Source organism: Dicentrarchus labrax, unplaced genomic scaffold (genome assembly GCF_905237075.1).
Source record: "Dicentrarchus labrax unplaced genomic scaffold, dlabrax2021, whole genome shotgun sequence".
In the NCBI taxonomy this organism is placed as follows: domain Eukaryota; kingdom Metazoa; phylum Chordata; class Actinopteri; family Moronidae; genus Dicentrarchus; species Dicentrarchus labrax.
The window spans coordinates 22,389,200-22,409,267 of NW_026136712.1; the positions used below are offsets into that span (position 1 = coordinate 22,389,200).

General features: G+C 40.8%; 2 protein-coding genes across 2 annotated transcripts in view; one reads left to right on the top strand and one right to left on the bottom strand.

Moving 5' to 3' along the window:
• Positions 1-20,068, bottom strand: part of LOC127373010 (uncharacterized) — a 466,807-nt gene that overhangs the window by 72,770 nt on the left and 373,969 nt on the right. The gene's annotated exons all lie outside the window — the stretch shown is intronic.
• Positions 1-20,068, top strand: part of LOC127373859 (glutamate receptor ionotropic, delta-1-like) — a 368,655-nt gene that overhangs the window by 17,817 nt on the left and 330,770 nt on the right. Inside the window, exon 2 of the mRNA XM_051418700.1 lies at positions 3,469-3,624. Coding sequence (XP_051274660.1) covers positions 3,469-3,624 — 156 coding nt within the window. The remainder of the gene's footprint in view (positions 1-3,468; positions 3,625-20,068) is intronic.

A 20,068-nucleotide genomic window follows, 5' to 3' on the forward strand; every position in this document is an offset into this window, starting at 1 on the left:
GTCAGGTGACAATATCAGTATGTGCATTTTGTTGAGCCATTCAAATCGAATGAATAAAATGAAACAAAATGGTGTTTGAAACTATCCTGTGGTCTTAAACTGCTTATTGCTGATGTTTTATACTTTAGCGATAGAAAGAGTATTTCTAATGTTAACATAAAATCATAATAATTCAGCTTTGAGCTTGAATTGACGTTATTTCTGTAGCACATACAGACGTCTGGATTTTATTATTATTGTATTCATTATTTTGGTGTATTTGTTGTTTGATTTCATTTCTGTTTTATTCTTTGTTTAAACACTTTGTAACTGAGGTTACAAACGGCCATATTATTGCTATAATTATAATATTATTTCTTTTTTAAATGCTTTTAATAAGGAGTTGTGACCCCTTACAGTTACTTGGTAGAAAGCATGTGATAAACTAATAATAATAAAGTTACTAAATAAAATAATAAATAAACAACAATAAAGTAAATAAATTAGGCTCAGGGAGTACATCTTAGAGTATATTTATTTTTATTTTTGTATTATATCAGTTTCACGTAACCTCTTCATCCTCCATCTTGTGATTTATATTCTACATTTGAAAGAAGTAATATTATTTTATAACATCAGTGTAAAAATATAAATGAATAAACCTTTATTAATATAATATTAATTAAATATAGTTATATAGTTCATTGAATTCAGAGGACAGCTGCTGATTGGCTGATTGGCTGATGCAGGACGACCAATCACCGGACAGCTTTACTGAAGCTGATTGGCTGATTGGCTGAGTGTGTGTCAGTGGATCTGTCTGTCAGTCAGTCGGACAGGATGAGAGAAATGGGGAATAAATGTCTGTTCAGTCGGAGGAGAAGTAGTTTGTGGGTTCAGAGGCACAACGTGGGACGGTCACTAACAGTAACTGTGCTTTTATATCTCTGTGGTGGAAATACATCGAGCTCGAGCTGCTCCTCACGGGCGGGAAAAGGTTGCTTTTAGCTTTGTTTCATGAGTAAAGTTCTCCAGCTAACTATTCCACGGATACAAGCTAGGTTAGCTATCCCTCTGTGCTGTCTGTTTGTCCCTTAAACGAGCCTAAAGTCCGACATGAACCTGAACGCACCTGGCGCTAATTACAGATACCTTCAGGGTCCTTGACACAATAAGGTACAAGTGACAGTTTAGTGATAAAATGCTGGTTTTATGTACTGCTGTATACAAAGTTAGCTACAGTGGAAGGAGGTTTTAAGTATTATTAATTATTGAAATAAAGTAACCTGATTACTTTCCATTACTTTGGATTACCTCAACACCAAACAAGCAAATAAAGACAGAAAATAAATGTCAATAAGAAATATTGATGAAAATAGAAAGATATTTAGCATCCTCTTTAGTTTAGAGTATTTTAAAGAACAACTGATCCATTTCATAGTCCTTATTTGTACTAAATGTAGCTGTAATCTGATTACATATTTTCCTGTACCTGTAATGAATTACAGTTACCTTTTTTAACGTTACTCAGTTACATGTAATCTGTTACTCCCCAAGCCTGTGTAGGAAGTTATTTAATGTTCTAGTTACACATAAGTAAGAGGAGCAGCTGTTCTGATGAGCACATTATTGGAGGAATCAATGATTGGATTTATTTATCAGGATAAAACACACATCCAACGTCCTGTGAGAGCTCTCTGGGGCAGATCGGGGCAGTTTCTCAGGTGCAACTGTGACCTGGTGTTTGTGGGATGTTGCTCTGTTCTTGCCTTAGACTCATTTCCAAGATGCCCCAGCTTCAAGTGCTTGGCTACAGCTGTAAAACACCATCACTGCAATTACAACAGCATAAAGATAACAAAAAGCACCTGCTCATTATTCCTGACCTGATTCCTCATTAAATTAATGTTTTAATAATTTCAACATGACTTTAGGTTTCAGTTAGTTTTGAGGATATATTATATAACTGTTATCTTATAATGTGATTCATATATTGGAACCTCAGAACACAGATTTGACAGGTTTCATCACTGAGCACTCCACTTTATTGATAAATCTAATCTTTACAAATTCAATGAAATTTAATCTATTTACATTTACCAAAATCTTGATGTTTCATATATCTTCAAAGAGGCATATTACTCCAAGAGGTTGCAGCATTTTCAGGTTGCGTTTTTATTGGATGATGAGAAATGGATCAGGAAATGGTTAAAAGAGGTTCTGACTGGAATTAAACGGACATTGCAGTTAGGTGGCCTGTGCTATAACCACTTAGCCATCACGGTGCTACCTTAATATGAAAAGTTTGTGGAACATTTTTGAATGTTTCCATAATCCACAATGTGTGGAAGCAGTGGACCCGACCCATCTAGAGTCAGTGCAGCAGCTGTAACGTTAGGAACCTGTTACCTGTGTATTTTCAAACGGTCTAATTTTACCTCTGAACAGGCACTGATGAAATATGAAGAAGAGCTTTGGCATGATGATGATGTTGCTATGGAGATCTTAGTAGAGCTCAACAGGCGGACTGGAGCACTAACACTGAGGGTTGTAGTCATTGCTCTCTTTCCTACAACCATCCAGTCCGGTAGCTCCCAACCTGTTTGTGTCACTGACTGAATGTTTCATGTTATATTCAATATCTAACAATAACAGTACAGCACAGCTCAGAACCCAAACAGTGAGCCCAAACAGTGAGCCCAAACAGTGAACCCAGGATGTGTCTGAAACAGTTGATTGGAGTATTTCCTGTGAATATTGATCAGATATGAGTTTGCAGATATTTTTTACGAACTCTTACAACCCTCTGTCTTTAACAGTCATACATACTTAATAGACAGATGCAATGTTCTATTCTCTTTGTTCTTTTAGCTCTTTGGTTGTTTAAGGACGAGGCTGTGTAACAGAGAGTGAAGGCTCTGAGAATATAGCTTGTGTTCAGGTCTTCCTATGAGATTTATTTTAACTTTATATCTTAAATAATAATCTATAGACGCAGAAGAAATCACAGCAACAGATGCAGTGCTGAGAGTTAGGCCTGCTGCATATGGGGGGGGCTGTATGTACAATGAGCAGGTTGTGGCTGAGAACTGGAACAGTCTCACTGCACACACAGGATGGATATCTTGCCAAAACTCTTGCATAACTTTTTCAGTCAATGCAGCGGTGTTTGGATTCTAAGGTGGCCTGCTTTGACTGTAAAGCATCATGGGAAACAGGCAAATAGATGAAGCAAAATCTCAAGTTTACAGGTTGTGTTTCTGTGTGCAGCTCAATGGCTGCAACAGTGCTGTCTCAGGATGATGGTTCTCATTATGGATCAATTGTTTGGGTGATAGTAAGTCAGATATGTTATAAGTGTCTATACAATGTCTCTGTTTAACCCGTATTTGGAAGAGGAAAGAACCGGAGCTTTACAGCCCCCAGGGGTTTGAGCATCCAGCTACAGTCGTACTAATCGGTTCCCTCTCCCTGTTTCCACCTGTCCAGGTGCAATATTTGAGGAGAACGCAGTGCGGGACGATGAGGTGTTCCAGCTCGCCGTGTCTGACCTCAGTCTGAGTGATGACGTCCTGCAGAGCGAGAAGATCACACACTCTATTAAACTCATCGAGCCCAACAACCCGTTCCAGGCGGTGCAGGAAGGTAAGGGCGTGATGTGAAGCATGTTTGCATTCTGTGACTGTGTGTGTGTGTGTGTGTGTGTGTGTGTGTATTTGTGCGTGTGCGCCCAGAGATGCTTTCGAGTCTTCTGCAGATTTGGGTTTATTGTTGCAGCGGCGTGTGTGTGTGTGTGTGTGTGTGTGTCTGTGTGTGTCTGTCTCACTGGCTTGCTTCGCATTGTTAATCTTTAAGTTTAGCTGGTTCTGTCTCTCGGTGAGGTTTCCTCACGGCTAATGACCCAGGTATATCGACCTCCTAAACACTGTTTAAATCCCGGCTGCTGCCTGCTCTGTTCCTGCTCTCAGAGGACGCCGTGGGTCTTTGATGCGGCGCCGTAGAGCCTCTCCTTCGCCTTCTCTTTCCTCTGTCTTATCGTTTCCTCTGAGACTGATTCTATCTCAGTCTCTCCATCACTATTCCCTTCCCTCTCTTTATCTCCCTCTCCAGCCGGGCCCTGGTTCCTTCTGTGCAGAGGAAGCTAGAGGGAAGCACTGAGTCGAGCTGCATTGAGTCCAGCTGTAATTTTCCATATAATTGCCTACAAAGGAGCTAATGTGCTGCAGAATGAAAGTGTCTGTGCTCCAGAAAGGGCTGTGATGATGTTGAGGATGATGCTGATAAAAGTGATTTTTGCTGCAGATAGTGAAGATGATGGTTGATTGTGGTGATGTAACTGATAGTGATGTGACTGTTCACATGATGCTGGTGCTGAGCTTGATGTGAGTGTTGAAGCTGAAGATCCCCGCGGTGATTACGCGGATGAAAAAGAAAATAATGGTAATCAAAGCATATTAAAGTCTGTTGTGATGAAGATAACGCTAATAAAGACGTGAATGTGTTGATGAGGATGAAGGCTTTCTGTCGAAGATGTAATATGACAGTTGTGGCTTTGAAGATGCTGCTGATGAGGGTGTTGAAGAGTAACCGGGTACAGTGGTGAGATAATTATGAGCCCACTCTGTAGAAATATTGAATTCGTTTAAAATATTGTTCCAGAAATACTGAGGTATTTTAGATAATGTCTCCAGAACTCACGCGCTCTTTCATTTTGACAATATAGTTCATGTTCCGAGACACACAACTTGGCCGAAGGCGTTCACATGTTGGCATGGCAACGGTAACACCTGACAACAGCCACTTATTGAATCATCTTTGATCGCTCCGTCAATATTTAGTAACGTGAACAAATCTCTCCCAGAGACAGTTCGGAGTGGTTGATGGTAACAGATATCGACCCGGTGAGTGCGATCACACTCCGCAAGGTTCTCTTTACTTTAAGCACACATTATAACGCCTCCTACATCAGCTTTCGTCTCTCCGCTGTTACCCAGAGAGGAGACCAGAGGTCAGAGGTTACAGCATCCTCATTAGTGGACCAGGTTTGAGTGGCGTGCAGCAGAGGTGTGGATATAGTTGTTGTTGTGTGTGAGAAGAAGTGACACATTTTTATTTGAGTATCTTATGTAGCTGATGGTCATTCAGTGAAATAGTTTATGAAGTCATATTTTGCCTTAATGATCTTAATATCTCCTCCTCATGGTAATATTTCATAACGAGGTAAAAAAGAAGTTAGATTTTTGGAACTGTGATCTTCAACAAAATCTTCACCTGTTCACCTGCTGCATAAAGATGGGCCTAACATTCCTCAGTGGATTAATACTGACCTTGAGCTAATGAAGAGACACTGTATTAGTGTTCAATTATTACAAATGAAGTGTAAGTAAAGATATTTAACCTACACTGTGGTTGCTCTGTTGTTTTACATTCATTAGCTTTAATGATGAGTCTTAAAGAGACAATTACTCTCATTTACAGATTGCATCGTGAACAACTTCATCTCACAATCTACTGTGAAAGACTAAAAACACTGTTAAGGTCTAAGCCTAAGATCTACGAGATCTGAAAAAAATTAAAATTTGATGACAAAAAAAGTGTAATTATGTTAAAGCACATCCAATATGGAGAAAGTGAAAGTGCTTTGAATAAAGACTGAGCTGCTGGCAGCAGACATTGCTCAGCTGGAGCTCATTGCAGGATTAACAATAGAATTGATAATCTGATTTGATGACTTTGGAAAGCTCACTTCCACATTTATGACACAAATGATCTCAAAACAATTATCTCTGCTCCTAATTTTCTACTTCTACTCTTGATATTCATGCTGAACGTTGTGTGTTCTTGTTTTGAGGAAGGTTATGAGATGTGTCCGTCACACATGGACACTGTTAAAATATCATCTGTGGAGTTACAGTGAGTTCAGTGGTGGGTTGAAAACACAGCAGCCCCCCTACTCCTCCAGCTCTGGGCCTGTGGTGGAGCAGTACAATCCCCTCTCAACAAGGCCTTTTCATATTAAGCCTGTGACTTGCTCTGAAGGTAGAACTGCTTGAATCACGTCACAAAATTGGTTGTGTGTCCTCGCAGCAAATGATGCTAATGTCAGTAAAATCACTTCAGCACCTGACAAATGCTGTATGCTGTACCCTTACGATAATCAGCTAAGATGAGCTCGGGAATTAATTGGTTATTTACTCCAGAAGGCTCTTCAGCGTCAGTCAAACCACTTAGCACTCGCTGTCACTGTAATTATGTTTGTGTTTTCAACTGGAACTTTAAAAAACTTGGACGTCTCCCTGAATTCAGGAAGCCAGCTGAGGTAGATGGAACTGAGAGAAAATGTCACTAAAAGCTTTAAGCAGCGGAGATAAAAGCTGAACTGGATTTCCATGTCTGCCCCTTATTCCCTTCTGATTTACACTGGAACTTAATGCATCTCACAGTATCTCAGTATCACAGCTATTAAACATATTTGGAAGCAATAGGAATTGAGGGAAAACTGGTATCTATATATAGTTTCTGATACATTTATTCTCATCCGGCGATGCCAACAAGCCTCTCAAATATGGAAATTTCCTGCTTCTCTCTGTTTTATATCACATCAAACTGAATATCTTTGGGTTTTAGACTGACAAAACAAGCATTCCCTTGGACTTTGAGTTGCTGGGTTGAAATGTTTTCACTATTTCTTGACATTTTGTAGATCAAACGATTAATCGACTCGTCAAATGAGGGAATGTATGAAGGCTGCATGTCTCTATGATAGTGCCTTATATCTTTGCTCCCTTCTCATTACAATGATACTCCCATGTTGGCTGGTTAGCAGCAGTAACATCTGGAAACAGCAGCCTGTTGACTTTTAACACTTTTGTTATGCATGTGAATAAAGAAATGTCGGCCACAGCACACACTCATTAGCAGCACTACTTGAAGTGTGTGGAGGAAATTAGATTGATTAAAGTCGAGCTGAGAGGGAAATGTTGACGCACACATGACAGCTTTGGATGTGTTCATTAGCAGTGCCATGTGAACGCAACCTCCTTGAAATTCAGATTTGCTTGATTCTTTGTCTGTTTATTGTTCGTCACTGAGCCGCACAGATGAACCTGTCAATCAAATAAAGACCTCTGGAATATTTTTCCAATTAATCCGGTTGCTGTACTCGTTGGATGCTGTTTTCCCAGTTGGACAAACAGCTGAGCCAATCGGAGCTTTGTTGGTGGGATGAAGAATGGACGTCATTGTACTGGTGACAGACAGGCGTGGAGAACACAGCTGTACAGGTCAGGTTGTTGTCACAACTCTCCTGGCAGCATATTCCTTCCATATCCTCTGTAGGTGGCGCTCTTTTAAACCACAGTGGCTAGCACTGCTCTTGTGGACCGCCCGTCTCCATCTGAGACTTTTTACTCCACACAGACTGGATCACTTCCTGTATGGTAGGAAGGAGCTAATGGAGGTCTGCTGCTGCTGCTCAGTTCTGAGGTTCACATCACCAGTATGGAGACAGTCAGCTGAGTTGGTGTTGTTGAGTGCAGGCTGCAGCAGATATTATTCACTGATCAGCAGAACTGCTAACATACTTTATACATTTTAACCACACCCATTAGCTCAACCAGAAACCTTGACTTCTTCATCAGTCTTCAGGGTTGCTCTTTAAAGGTCATGGAGTTGGGTCACATGCAGACCAACACACACACACACACACGCGCCCCTCTGTTTACTGAGCCTGATCCATGGTAACTAGGTGTAAAGCCTGCTGGTGTTTGCTACAGACGGCAAACGTCATCTGTGTAATTTCATTTCCTGTCCCAGCTGTTCTCAACCTGTCCCTGCTATCCGTCCCTGCTATCCGTCCCTGCTATCCGTCAAGGAACACACAGACACAAACACAGACTCTCACTTTTAACTACTGTGAGAAATATTCTGACTTTATTTAATTATTCAGTTGAAATAACGTTAATATGACCCGGACTGACTGTGGTTAGAGATCCATCAGAACACATTCACTTTTATTATCGACCTGAGATGGTTTTTTGTCATCAAAGTAAAGTAAATGAATGTTTTAGGATGGCCTACGTTACAGGAGCATACAATGAGAGACAGAGAGAGACAGACAGAGAGGGAGTGGATGAGGGATATAGACACAGAAATTAAATATGAGAGAGGTGATGGTAAAAAGAGGGAGAGGGAGAGGGGCTGAGAGAGTAATGCTGAGGGAGATAGAAAGAGAGAGGGAGAAAAACTGAGGGAAGAGGCAGGTGAGGGGCAGAGGGTGAGAGGAGCGAGAGATATGAAGGGGAGGGAGAAATGACGAGAGAGTAATGCTCGGAGATAGGAAGAGAGAGGGAGAAAGACAGAGGGAAGAAGAAGAAGGGTAGAAGTAGAGAGAGGGGGGAGAAAATGAGGGGTGAGAGAGTGAGGAAGAGAAGAAAGGAAAAGAAAGGAGAGGATGAATGAGTGTGTGTGGCTGGAAGACTGTGTGATCAATATGTCTTGGTGCAAGGTTGGTGTGTCTGTGTGTGTGTGACTGTGTGTGTCTCTGTGTGTGTGACTGTGTGTGTGTGTGTGACTGTGTGTGTGTGTGTGTGACTCTGTGTGTGTGTGTGTGACTCTGTGTGTCACTCTGTGTGTGTGTGTCTGTGTCACTCTGTGTGTGTGTGTGTGTGTGTGTGTGTGTGTGTGTGTGTGCGCCCAGCTGGTTTCTCTCTCGCCCTGACCTTTTCTCAGAGCTCCCATGATCCTCGGTCCTCAGAGACTCCGATGACAGCCTGGGCTGTAGTGGATTATGGGTAATGAGAGAGGGATTCACACCCTGTCGTGTGTGTGTGTGTTTGTGTGTGTGTGTGTGTGTGTGTGTGTGTGTGTGTGTGTGTGTGTGGGGGGGGGGGGGCATGGGGTGGCTGACATGGCTGAGGATAAAGGACAGCTCAGTTTCAGTCTTTTAAAGTGTATTTCCAGTTGTCAGCTCCACTGCTTTATCTGACCAATGATCACTCTGATCGCTTTGATAATCAATAAATCATTTTTCTGTTTTTCTGTTTGAGATCATTTTTACCTCAATCATTTTGGGTTTTGGACTGTTTGTCAGATAAAACGTCAGAGACAACTGTGGGTGATGAAAACGAGACTAAACCTCCAAAACTTGAACTCTTGAAAATGAAAACTGAAAATGCACCGTGTGAAAACTGTGTGAATACCTGCAAACCCCACAGAGGGAGGCCAACGGGACATATAAGGACCAGTGTGCTGAGGAGGATTTATTGACAGAGCTATGTTTTAATAAGTGCGTAAAATAAGAATGGTTGCGTTACCTTCAAATGAGCCGCCATGTTTCTACAGTAGCTCAGAATGGACAAACCAAACTCTGGCTCCAGTAGTTCTCCACCATAGTTTATCTTACACACACAGAAGGACTTTCTAACTTTTTCTGAAACAGCTTCAATTAAAAACCGATGCCTCTATATGATCTTCATAAACAAATACAACCATCAGCGAGACTGCATGGGAATCAATGGAACCACGCGGTGGAAACACTTTTCAATTTGTCCACAGGGGACGCCAGAATTTAACAAAAAGTGAAAGTTCTTGGTTGCTGCTTTCATAATCCACAAAATAATATCAGTTTCCATCAAATGACTAAAACTAAATCAACACCAAAATGAAAACAGCTCAAACCACGGAGCTCTGTTTCCAACCCTCCACATACATCCATCTGCAGCTTAAAAAGAGCTCGTCTCCACAACGCAGCGACTGCTCGGTGGCGCTTTCCTCACAGTTCTTTTCACAACAAAGATCCCTTTGTCATAATAGAGGCTGTTTATTCAGATAGGAGTAGCTCTTCATCCACACAGGCAGATATGCAACACTTCAGCCTCCAAAGGAAAATCTCACTGAAACCATCTGTCAAACCAATCCGCTCGGATTACATGCCTCGAGTTTTCAACAAAGAGGCTAAGACAGAAAGCTGCTTCTCTACCAACTCTAATCCCTTTAACACGTATCGGCTGAATTTCCAATAAAGACATCCCGTTATGCAGTGTTTGTTTTCCTGCACCGATGGCACAGTTTGCTTCAGCAACCTCAACTCTCTGACCCGCCCGCTCGTAATACGGATATAATCTGATGAACTTTTCAACACTGCTCACTTATTCTTTAATTGGCTTTTCAATTCAAACAAATTAGGCTAATTGTCTTATTATGATCCTGTCCGGCTCAGCTCAATTACTGTATAATTAGAGGAGAAATGAGTCGGCCCGGGAAGTCAGCAGTGGAATGTGATGTTCTTCATTTTCACTTTATTCCTCTCTCTCCTTTTGATTTCTGTCTTCCTGTCCTTCCCATATTTTCTTCCTTTTCTTTCTCTCTGCAGTCTTTTCAGTTTTGTGTGCTTTCTTTCCAAACTTTTTTTAATTGCTTTCATTTTCTTTTGGTTGTTTGTGTTTTTCTCTGCATCTCATTTGGTCTCTTTTCTTTTTGGGGATTTTCTGCCTCCTTGGTTTCTTCCTTATTTCTTTTTTCATGCTCTCCTTGTTTCTTTCATTTGGTTCCCTGACAATGTTTTCTCCGTTTTCTTTGTAGTGCTTTGTCTTTACAATCTTCTTAGTTATTTGTGTCTTGGTGTCATGTAACCGTGTCCCATTTCCTGTGAGTTCATAAACCTATGTTAGTTTATAGAAAGTTTGTTTGTCTTCCCTGTTCTTTAATGTCTCTGTCTTCCTGTTTATCAGTGATTTAGGTCAAGGTGATGTGGTTACAGTAGTCCTGTATATCACAGTATAGTTAAATGTATGCACAGTCACACACATCAAATTGACTATGGATGCAACGGACAGTTTCTCTGTTAGGCAGAACTCTTCATACATATAAAATAAAACTCACGCACTTGTTTTATTAGCTTTAATTGTATTGTATTGTATTATATTGTATGTATTATTTGGAGACTTTTACTGTGTTGGTCCTCAGGGTCCTCAGGTCCTCTGGGATCCAGTCTGAATTTTGGGTCGGTGCAAAACAAACCTAGACCAGAAGGTTTGGACTTGAGACCTTGTTTTGGTCGGGCCAAGACTTTGTGTTTTTTGGCGGTCAGGGTCTGCAGAAGACCTTACAGATAAAATAAGAGAGAACTTTATTTATCCTGAACTTGTTGTGCAGCAGTTTCAGTACAAAGTAGCAAAGAGTGCAAATATACAAATGAATAAGGTTCAAATCCAAATATACACAATGGCAAATATAACCAGCTCGATGGTAACAACACAAGGAGACATGTACACTTTAAACACAAGCACATAGTTAGAAATGAAGGACGACACACACACACACACACACACACACACACGCACACACACTCGCATTGACAGAAATGATTACATTTGCTTACGTTTTTCAGCTCTTATCTCAGCGTCTGCCAGAGGATGACAGTTAAGTTATAATTCCTGTTAAATGCTGAACACCTTGTTACGATCTGAGCTGTGTGTGTGTGTGTGTGTGTGTGTGTGTGTGTGTGCGTGTGCGTGTGCGTGTGTGTCTAGGTGTGTGTTGCCTGCCTGTCTGTATTTATTTGAGTGACAGCTCCTGCTGTTCGGTCCCAGCAGACAAATTGGCCTCATCTGTCCCACAGCAGCAGGTTTACACACAGCCAAGACTGATCAGGATCACACATACGTGTGTGTGTGTGTGTGTGTGTGTGAGAGAGAGAGAGAGATATCAGTGACACAAGAGTAAATGGTTTTTAATTGTTCATATTTCATTTGAATTTGGAGAGAGTTTTGGACCCTGAAGTCCAGTCCACTGGCAGCCCACCTGTGTCTCTTTGCCTCTGAGCATCGTCACTTACTGATGACTCTACATGTGCACTTACACAGGATTGTTCATAGTCATTTCTATAAAGTGGAAATCAAGTAGTGTCATTACTTGAGTCATTTTAGTTGTGTGATTCTAGATTGTGGTTGTTATAAAATGTTCTTTTTAGTTAAAGAAATCATCTATATCAGTGTTTAGCAAACCTTTTACACCGTGTACCACCTCAGACTGTCAAACTACCACCATTCTGACTGGAACTGTGATCCAGACCTTATCACCCAACATCAGGGTCAGACCTCACTGATGGTTTCGTGTCTGAATGGGAGCAAACCCCTGCAGCCAGGTTCAACATCTGGTGGAAAGCCTGAAACCAGTGGGGGCTGGTATAGTTGCTGATTAATGGCCACAGTGTTTGAATCACATGTTCACCTGCCACATATGGATGTAATGTGTGGATGTCTTTTGACCAAATAATGTATTATCTCATCTAATGCTAGACAGCTAGCTAGCTTCCTGAGATATGAGTCTGATCTGAAGGAACACACACAGGAGGAGCAGGTTAGTGTGCAGAAGTATCTGGTAGAGACACATGGTATAGTCTACATTTATAAAATAAGCATACAATTGTTTCAGATTTTCCCGGTTCAGTATTTACTGTATCAGAAAGCCCAACATCATTTCCTCTAAACAGATCTGCCCCTGAAAGATGATGTAAACTGTCTCTTCATGTCAGACGCTCGAGCAGCTGCCGTAACTTTCTATCTCGATTGCATTTTGTTCTTTATATATTAGGATCTAAAAAAAATGAAAGACTGTGCAGACTTTGTTCTTGCTCTAATGCCGCTAATCTGAACTGTCAATTGACTCTGTGATCTTTGTTCGTCCAGACTAACAGCTCTGATGTTTGCTGTTTTCTCCTCCAGACAGCCGCCCGTAATCACTTCACTCTCTGATCTCCTGCTGTTGTTAGATGTCAGTGATCCAACGATGTGGGGATTTGAAGGCCGATACACTGTCGGTTCTTCTTTTAAAAAGCTTTCTGTGACCTGAGCACTAATGCTGGTAATAATACTAATGCACTTGTATTGTACAGCATCATAAAAACCCCTGGACGCTGTCCTCTACAACCACAGTCTGTGTTGGAGTGTCATGACTGTTCACTTGACCACACCGAGTACCGCTCAAAATAAACCCATGTCTTCTTGTGACCCGTTGTCACCCTGTGCTGCCATGAGTAGTTCTTTTGAAGATTTTATCACTTTAATCAGATTGTTTCAAGGGCCTGAAGAGTTGAAGTTATATACTACACACTGCTCACGCACACATTGAGAACACACTGGTTGGGAACCACCAGCACACTAAATAAATCCGTACGAAGCGGATCAAAATGTGTAAGAATCATAGCTGCCAGTGTTAATGAGTAAAATAAACAAGTTTAGTTTATAGGAATGTGTTCAGATGGAGAGATACACTTGCTCATCTTCCCATCTTTGGGGATCAGGCGGGGGTTTGGGGCGATATGAAGAATGGAAAGGAAGGAGAGCAAGAGGATGAAAGATGTCCACATGGACACAGAGACGAAGCCCCGGGCTCCAGCTCCTGCTTCCCACGCATGACACACACACACACACACACACACACACACACACACACACACACACACACACACACACACTCACACACACTCACACACTCTCTCTCTCTCTCTCTCACACACACACTCACACTCACACTCACACACACTCACACACTCTCTCTCTCTCTCTCACACACACACACACACACACACACACACACACACACACACACACAAAAAAAAAAAAGAGTTCCAGTTCAGTGTGTTTAGTGGCTGCGGTTTGTGATTTTCGCCGACTGTGTCTGAGCGCCTCAGCTACTGTATGTGCCACTTGAACTTAAATCTCATGGATTTAAATTCTGTCCAAAGCCGTCTCATCCGTCTGTCCTTCTCTTATCACTCGGCCTTTTCATGCTATCAATGTATTTGAAAATGTCAGGGATATTAGAGCTGTGATTGTGTCACTGTTGGGGTGAGGAAGATGCCACAAGCCCTAAAATCAAATGGTCTGTAGCTGCTGTCGGTTTGGGAGTGGGTGCTCTCTCACAGTACATGTTATTTTATATTGAGATATTCATGTATATTAAGTTTTCTGGTAGGAATACACGAGGGCTGCCCCTGACTAAAGCCTGTCCTAGTCAACTAGTCGCCCTTAGTTCAAGCCAATAGTTAGACGACAATAATAGACGAGTTGCATTGGACAGTCTCGGAGGCTGTGAGTCCCGTTACATTGCCCACTCATCCGACTCCGGTGCTCATTCCCGCCCCGCTCCATGAAAAACCTAAAACCTTGGGAATGCACAGACCTAACACACAGACATTCAAACAAAGGGTGCTCAACTCTTTCTACGCGTCCTCCTTTAAGTGCAAAGAAAAAGATAACCCGATGTTCGATGATATCACCTTCAGTTCCCCTTTGTGAGGGTCTTTAAATCTAGTTAATACATCTTGATAATGTTATTCAAAGTGTTCCCGTCTGTCAGATGGTTCTATCACGTAAAAAATCCCTTTAAACTCTTGTTAATACTGTCTGTGTTCATCTGCAGTCAAACCAGAGCAGCTTATTTGTTGTCAATGGAAATTTTGGCATCGTGTCAAAAGGTTTAATGTGGCATGTTCTTAGTAGGCGTCCACTCTAAATTCATAAGTCAATATTTTATAAATGTAGATGCGCTGCTTAGTGAAACCATAACGGTTTTGTAAGCAAAGGTCTTTAAATGGCCCATAAATCCTCTATAACCTGTAATGGGCTCCAGTTTGATTCTAGCAATCATTTTGTAAGAGAAGGTGACACGTTTACAATACATCACATTTATGGAAAGAAAGTGTTCAAAGTGAACTGAGCCTCTTCAGCACTTCATTTTTTCTACAACAACAGTCGGAGAGCAGCCGAGGTCTTCTGGAGAAACACCGAAAATTGCCTCATTAGTATTCTTTGCTCTTCCTTCACAGGGCAATTATTCACCATTAGCTGCTCTTTTGTACGTTATCGATGGCACAAAATAATAACAGCTAAATTATCTTCAATTCAAAGTTCCATCTGTTTTTATATGATGGAGGTTTTTGCTCCTTCAGCTTGCTGGTTGTTATTAATCTGCAGGGAATTGCCAAGAGGGGGGGGGGGTTGTTACAGATCTGAGGGAGAGAGCGAGCGAAGGAACTGAAAGGTCTCTCAGCCACTCGCTCCGCCCACCCCCAGCTCGTCTCATCTTGTCAGTTTGTTTCCCCGTTTCAATTGAACTTCTTTCTGACTTCTCTTTCTCCAGCTTTCTTCTTATGCTCAATCAAATCTGTCTACCTCTTTCTCTCCACATACCTCCACACCATTATACAGCTGCCCAGCTCATACTCCTTTCTACGCTCTTTAGTCACTTTTTTTAGTTGTTCCTGTGTGTGTGTGTTAATTATAACAATATTACAAAGATCAAATCTTTACTGAACAGTTTAAACATCATTCATTTGAATGCAACCAGCTATTTCTCTACTATTGAAAAAAAAAATTAAATACAAACTCATCACAAGGTACGTTAAGTTTTAATGGATTTGCTTGCGGACGTGAAGTAATTTTGAGCACTATGCTATGAAATTCAAATATGGTGAACTATGACACGCACATTTATGCTGTTGAGCTATTTCAAACTGTCCTAACAGTGCTGACCTTGTGAAACTGTTCTGTGGCTTTATGAGAACACACAGGTGTGAACAGGCACTTAGAAGTATTAAAAATGCATTGATACCCATGTGACAAGTGGCAATCTTTTAAATAAATGTCTGTTAAGTTATTGCTGAATTAGCTAACACAATGAATAATAAAAGTATTGCAATGTTTATATATTTGCAGTACTATGAACTGGGTGTCTGTATTATAGTTTTTCTCTGTTATATACACACAAAAAATGCAACTGTGCGTATAATTCTTAAAACTTGATGCTCGTGTATCAACAAGACTGTCGACTGCTAAACTCTGAGTACAGTTCCATTGCTTTCTCTCAAACAGAAATTCTTGATCACATCTTTGCTAAAGTCCAAAGACTTGCAGTTCTTTTTTCTAGGAGTGTCGCCACAGACACCCGGCTGTATAAATAGTTCCTAACTTAGAATACTTAGGCTATAGGCTCAGTGACTAAACAGACATTTATCTAAATGAACAGCTTAGTGATTGACACTTTACGGTGTTCAAATACAGGATGAAAACGTAAAAAATAACCATTAGTACAAGTGCACAGTAATAGAAAATTGTCTTTTCTCTAACAGCATATTCAATGGGTTTTTGAATGATTCCATGTTTTATATCTCTAGATTGAGTGGCTTAGTGCTCCTAAAACATCAGTTTCTTCGGAGTTTACAGTGCTTCACATGCTGTCTTTTAAGATCACTCAGTGAGAGTGCATTTATTTTCCAGGTAGCTTGATTGTGTTAGTTTTACTGTGCAGTTACTTTGTGCATAGACAGAGTAGTGTTCTTCCTCAGATCTTTACAGTGCTCACTGTTCTTCTCTCCTCTACGGTTTGGTCCAATACCTATTGCTCCATAAATCCTGTTCTGTCAATACCAACAGCCATAACGGCCTGTCCTAAACTGCCCGAGTCACTCATACATGGGGAATTTACATCAGGCTGTTGTAAGACTGCAGGATCTGCAATGGGCTCATATTTCCTCTTCATCACAGCTAACTGGAGATGAGCTGACAGCAGTAAGAGCTTCAGTGCTATGATAGATCAACAGTGGGCCATCTGCTTGTCATTTCTGATTGGGGACATAAATGTAGCTCTCTGTCTTTTAAAGTCACCGGTGACTGAGATCGTTCAGATAGGAAGGGTCTAGGAGTTCGTCCAGAGGTGAGGAAAGAGAGACGCTGCCAGACATGGACTCCATTGATCTGGCCTGGCTCTCTGGAAAGCAGCAGATTGTCCTCACTACACACACGCACATACACACAACTAAACACTTGATATAATTAAAGGGGTTTGATTTTTGCCAAATTTTCACAGCAGGGACAATTAGGTTTATTACTGTGATAGCCAGAGGCAGCTCAAAATGTTAACAACCCAGGATCAAAACCACAATTACCTTATTTAAAACGGCAGTCACCCAGCTGGCAAATATTATCTGTAGGCGATGAAAGGCATGGGAGGCTACAGCAGAGAATGGCCTCTAGATGAAGTGTGGTGGAGTTAAAAAGTGTGCAGGCAGTGCAGGCGGTTGTTGGTGGTGTTGGCAGAGCTGGCAGTAAGGAATAGAAGAGATGAGACTGTTAAAAAATAATGAGCTGAGTGGGTTGTCCATTTATTTGAACTACTGATCTCATGATCTCTTTTCTTAGCTCAATAGACGGGTACCAATTGAGTCACAAAGCAAAAACCCTCATATTTCTGTAAAGTTTGGCTAAAATGGAACCTTATCTCCCACCATCCTTTTGGGGATGGCTCATTTGAATTTTAACAACCTATTTTTATTGTTGGACTCTCTTGTGATGAATTTGTGAAGGAACCACTTGAGGCAAATTTGTGAGTTGTTATAGCAAGCTATATAAATACAAACTTGACCTGCAAAAGGGCATAAAAGGACCAGTGTGTACAGTGGGATCATTTGAATACAGCTCAGCCTTCCAAGCATGTAAGAGGAACTATAGTGGTTGCAATAAACGAGGAAGCCTCTCTCTATTCTTCATTTAGTCACCCCTTTTGTCATAACGTGCAAAAAATATTTTCAGTCTAACCATTGGTTTTAATAATGGCTGCTTTATAGATTTTGGGGGAAATGCAAGTAGTAGTTTTAATAAATTAGGTCTGAAGTGAAGAAGAAATAAAATAATAGGTATTTTTGTTACTAACACTTTATATTATCACAAGTGAATGTGATAAATGCTTCCATTCAGTTGAATTTTACAAAGGAAAGTGATTTATAGCATGAATAGAAACAAAATTCAATGAAAATACGGAATAAACAGACAAAGCAAAGCATCGACTTATTTCTAGAGAGCACAATGAGCACACGTGTTTTTATTTCATGTGTTAGCCAAAGCATCTTAGAGATTTTAAAACGTACCTGATAATCAACAACTTTTCAACTCTTTCAATTTTACAGAAATAGGTAATTTAGAAATGTTGCCAGATTGGCCAGTAGAGTCAGCCAGTCCTCTCAGCTCTGAGGTTGACTTATACTGGGTATAAATGCAATGAACTACATTGTAGAATGGAAAAACATGTTTTAAAAGCCATATCGCATTGCGATCTACTGGACCGGCCTATTAGTCAGTCATATTTTATATGCTGGTGGGTATTTCTCTGCCTCCCAGTACAATTAGCTTTGATTCAAACAGAAACACCTAGTTAATTTATAGATAGCAAACCATCTTTATTTATGCTGATGACACGCTCTATTGCTTCCCAGCAGGAGCCAAAAGCTTCATGGGGAAACCTATCAGAGGCCCACGATGCCTCTGACAGATCTGCTCCGGCGCCAACATGACAGATGAGATTTACAGAGTGGTTTGCTGTTATTCCTTGAGCATCTGGATTTAAAACCGCTGAAGGGGTTTGAGTTGGTGGGGGCGGTGGGGGAACTTGGCAAATCGATTGCAGATAAGGAGGAGTGTGTTTGATGATTAGTTTTTTTGAGAACACTTAGCTTTAGAAAAAAAGCAGATCTCTGTTCTTATTTTGACACCATACGGGTCATTTGATGTGCTGTTTTTGGCAGGTAGAGATAAAAATGTTCCAGCTGGATTCATAGATAGATGAGGTTTGAGGTCATTTCCTGTCTCTTTGAGCTGACATAACAGCGGTAGCTAACCAACATGGCAAACTCATATGAGCCTCAGCAGACCTGTCAGCGCACAATGAAAGAACAAGTCAATCTAAGTCACAGCTGCCAGCACACAGCAAGATAATGCGAAAATACACAGAGGATAGTAAATTCACAACGTGGCAGACCTGAAGATAGTGGCGTTCCACTAATCTTCTAAAACATGAAAAAACAAGACCTGTCCTCTGTTTGGCAATACTTTGTGTTTGGCCTCACTAAGCCAAGAAAGCAGAAATTGTAGACACATTTTATTAAATGTGTTGGATTGTTTTTCAGTGTTTAGGACTTTTGTAGAGCTATTCAACCAAATATTTAACCAAGACAGTACTTGAAGAAATATAAATGGTTTATAATACAGGTTTGTATGTTGAATACATTAAATAGGAGGACAGATGCAGAAGTTTACACAGTTCTGAAAATAAAATAAATATAATCAAAAAAATAAATAAAATTGTGTGGTCAGGTTTAGGGCAGTAACTAATGTAATTTTTATGATAGATTCACCTACAGATTATGTTCTCAATTAGACAATGAATCAATTGGTTTATAAAAGATTGCGTCACAGTTTCAGTTGATAAGCTGGAGTTAGAGAATGTTTGGCATTATTTAAACATGATGTAAAAGACACACACATACCTAAGTCCAACTAGGAAGGGTGCTCGATCAAGCAGTCTAAAGAACAGAAAAATCCACACTCTGAATAGAAGTACAAGGCTCTACCGCCGACGTCTCAAACGTCTCAAACGTCTCAAAGTTTCTATTTCTCTGCATTATTCAAAAGAATTCATCTACTGTCCATAGTTGCCAATTTTCTATCATTTAGATGGTGGAAAGTAACAGTGACAAGCTGTCAAATGTTTCAGGTTTGTGTATTGTGGTTGATCAAAGGTAGATACTTTGGCTGTTAGGTTAATTACGTTCATTTGCTGCTCTGCTTAAACTATAGCTGTGTATAACTTCCTCTGAACAACTGGCCAGATTTAGACACTGTGACGTTATGTCCCTCATGTTTTCCAGAAGCTTAAGCAGAATTTGACAAATTTACAGCAATCGGAGGCTGGTATGCCAACGTCAGACTCTGGTGTCAGTCAGAATCGAAGTGCTTTGAGCCCATCAAAGAAGTAGATACAACGAGACCAGTGAGCAGCAAGTAGACCAGAATGAAATGCAGCTGGAAGATAGGTTGAGGTTTTATGTATAAGACATCTGACAGGAGAAATTCTTAGGTGTTATTATGGTAGTGCTGCTGCTCTCTCCACCCTCACACACCTAATGCAACAGGTTCAGACTCCTCTGGGGGTTCTTGGAAAGCTCTGCATGTATGAAATAAGGAAAGTAAATGAGGCAAGTTGAAGGAAAGCGGGTTCAACAGTCTTCACAATTACATCACAATACAGCCGACAT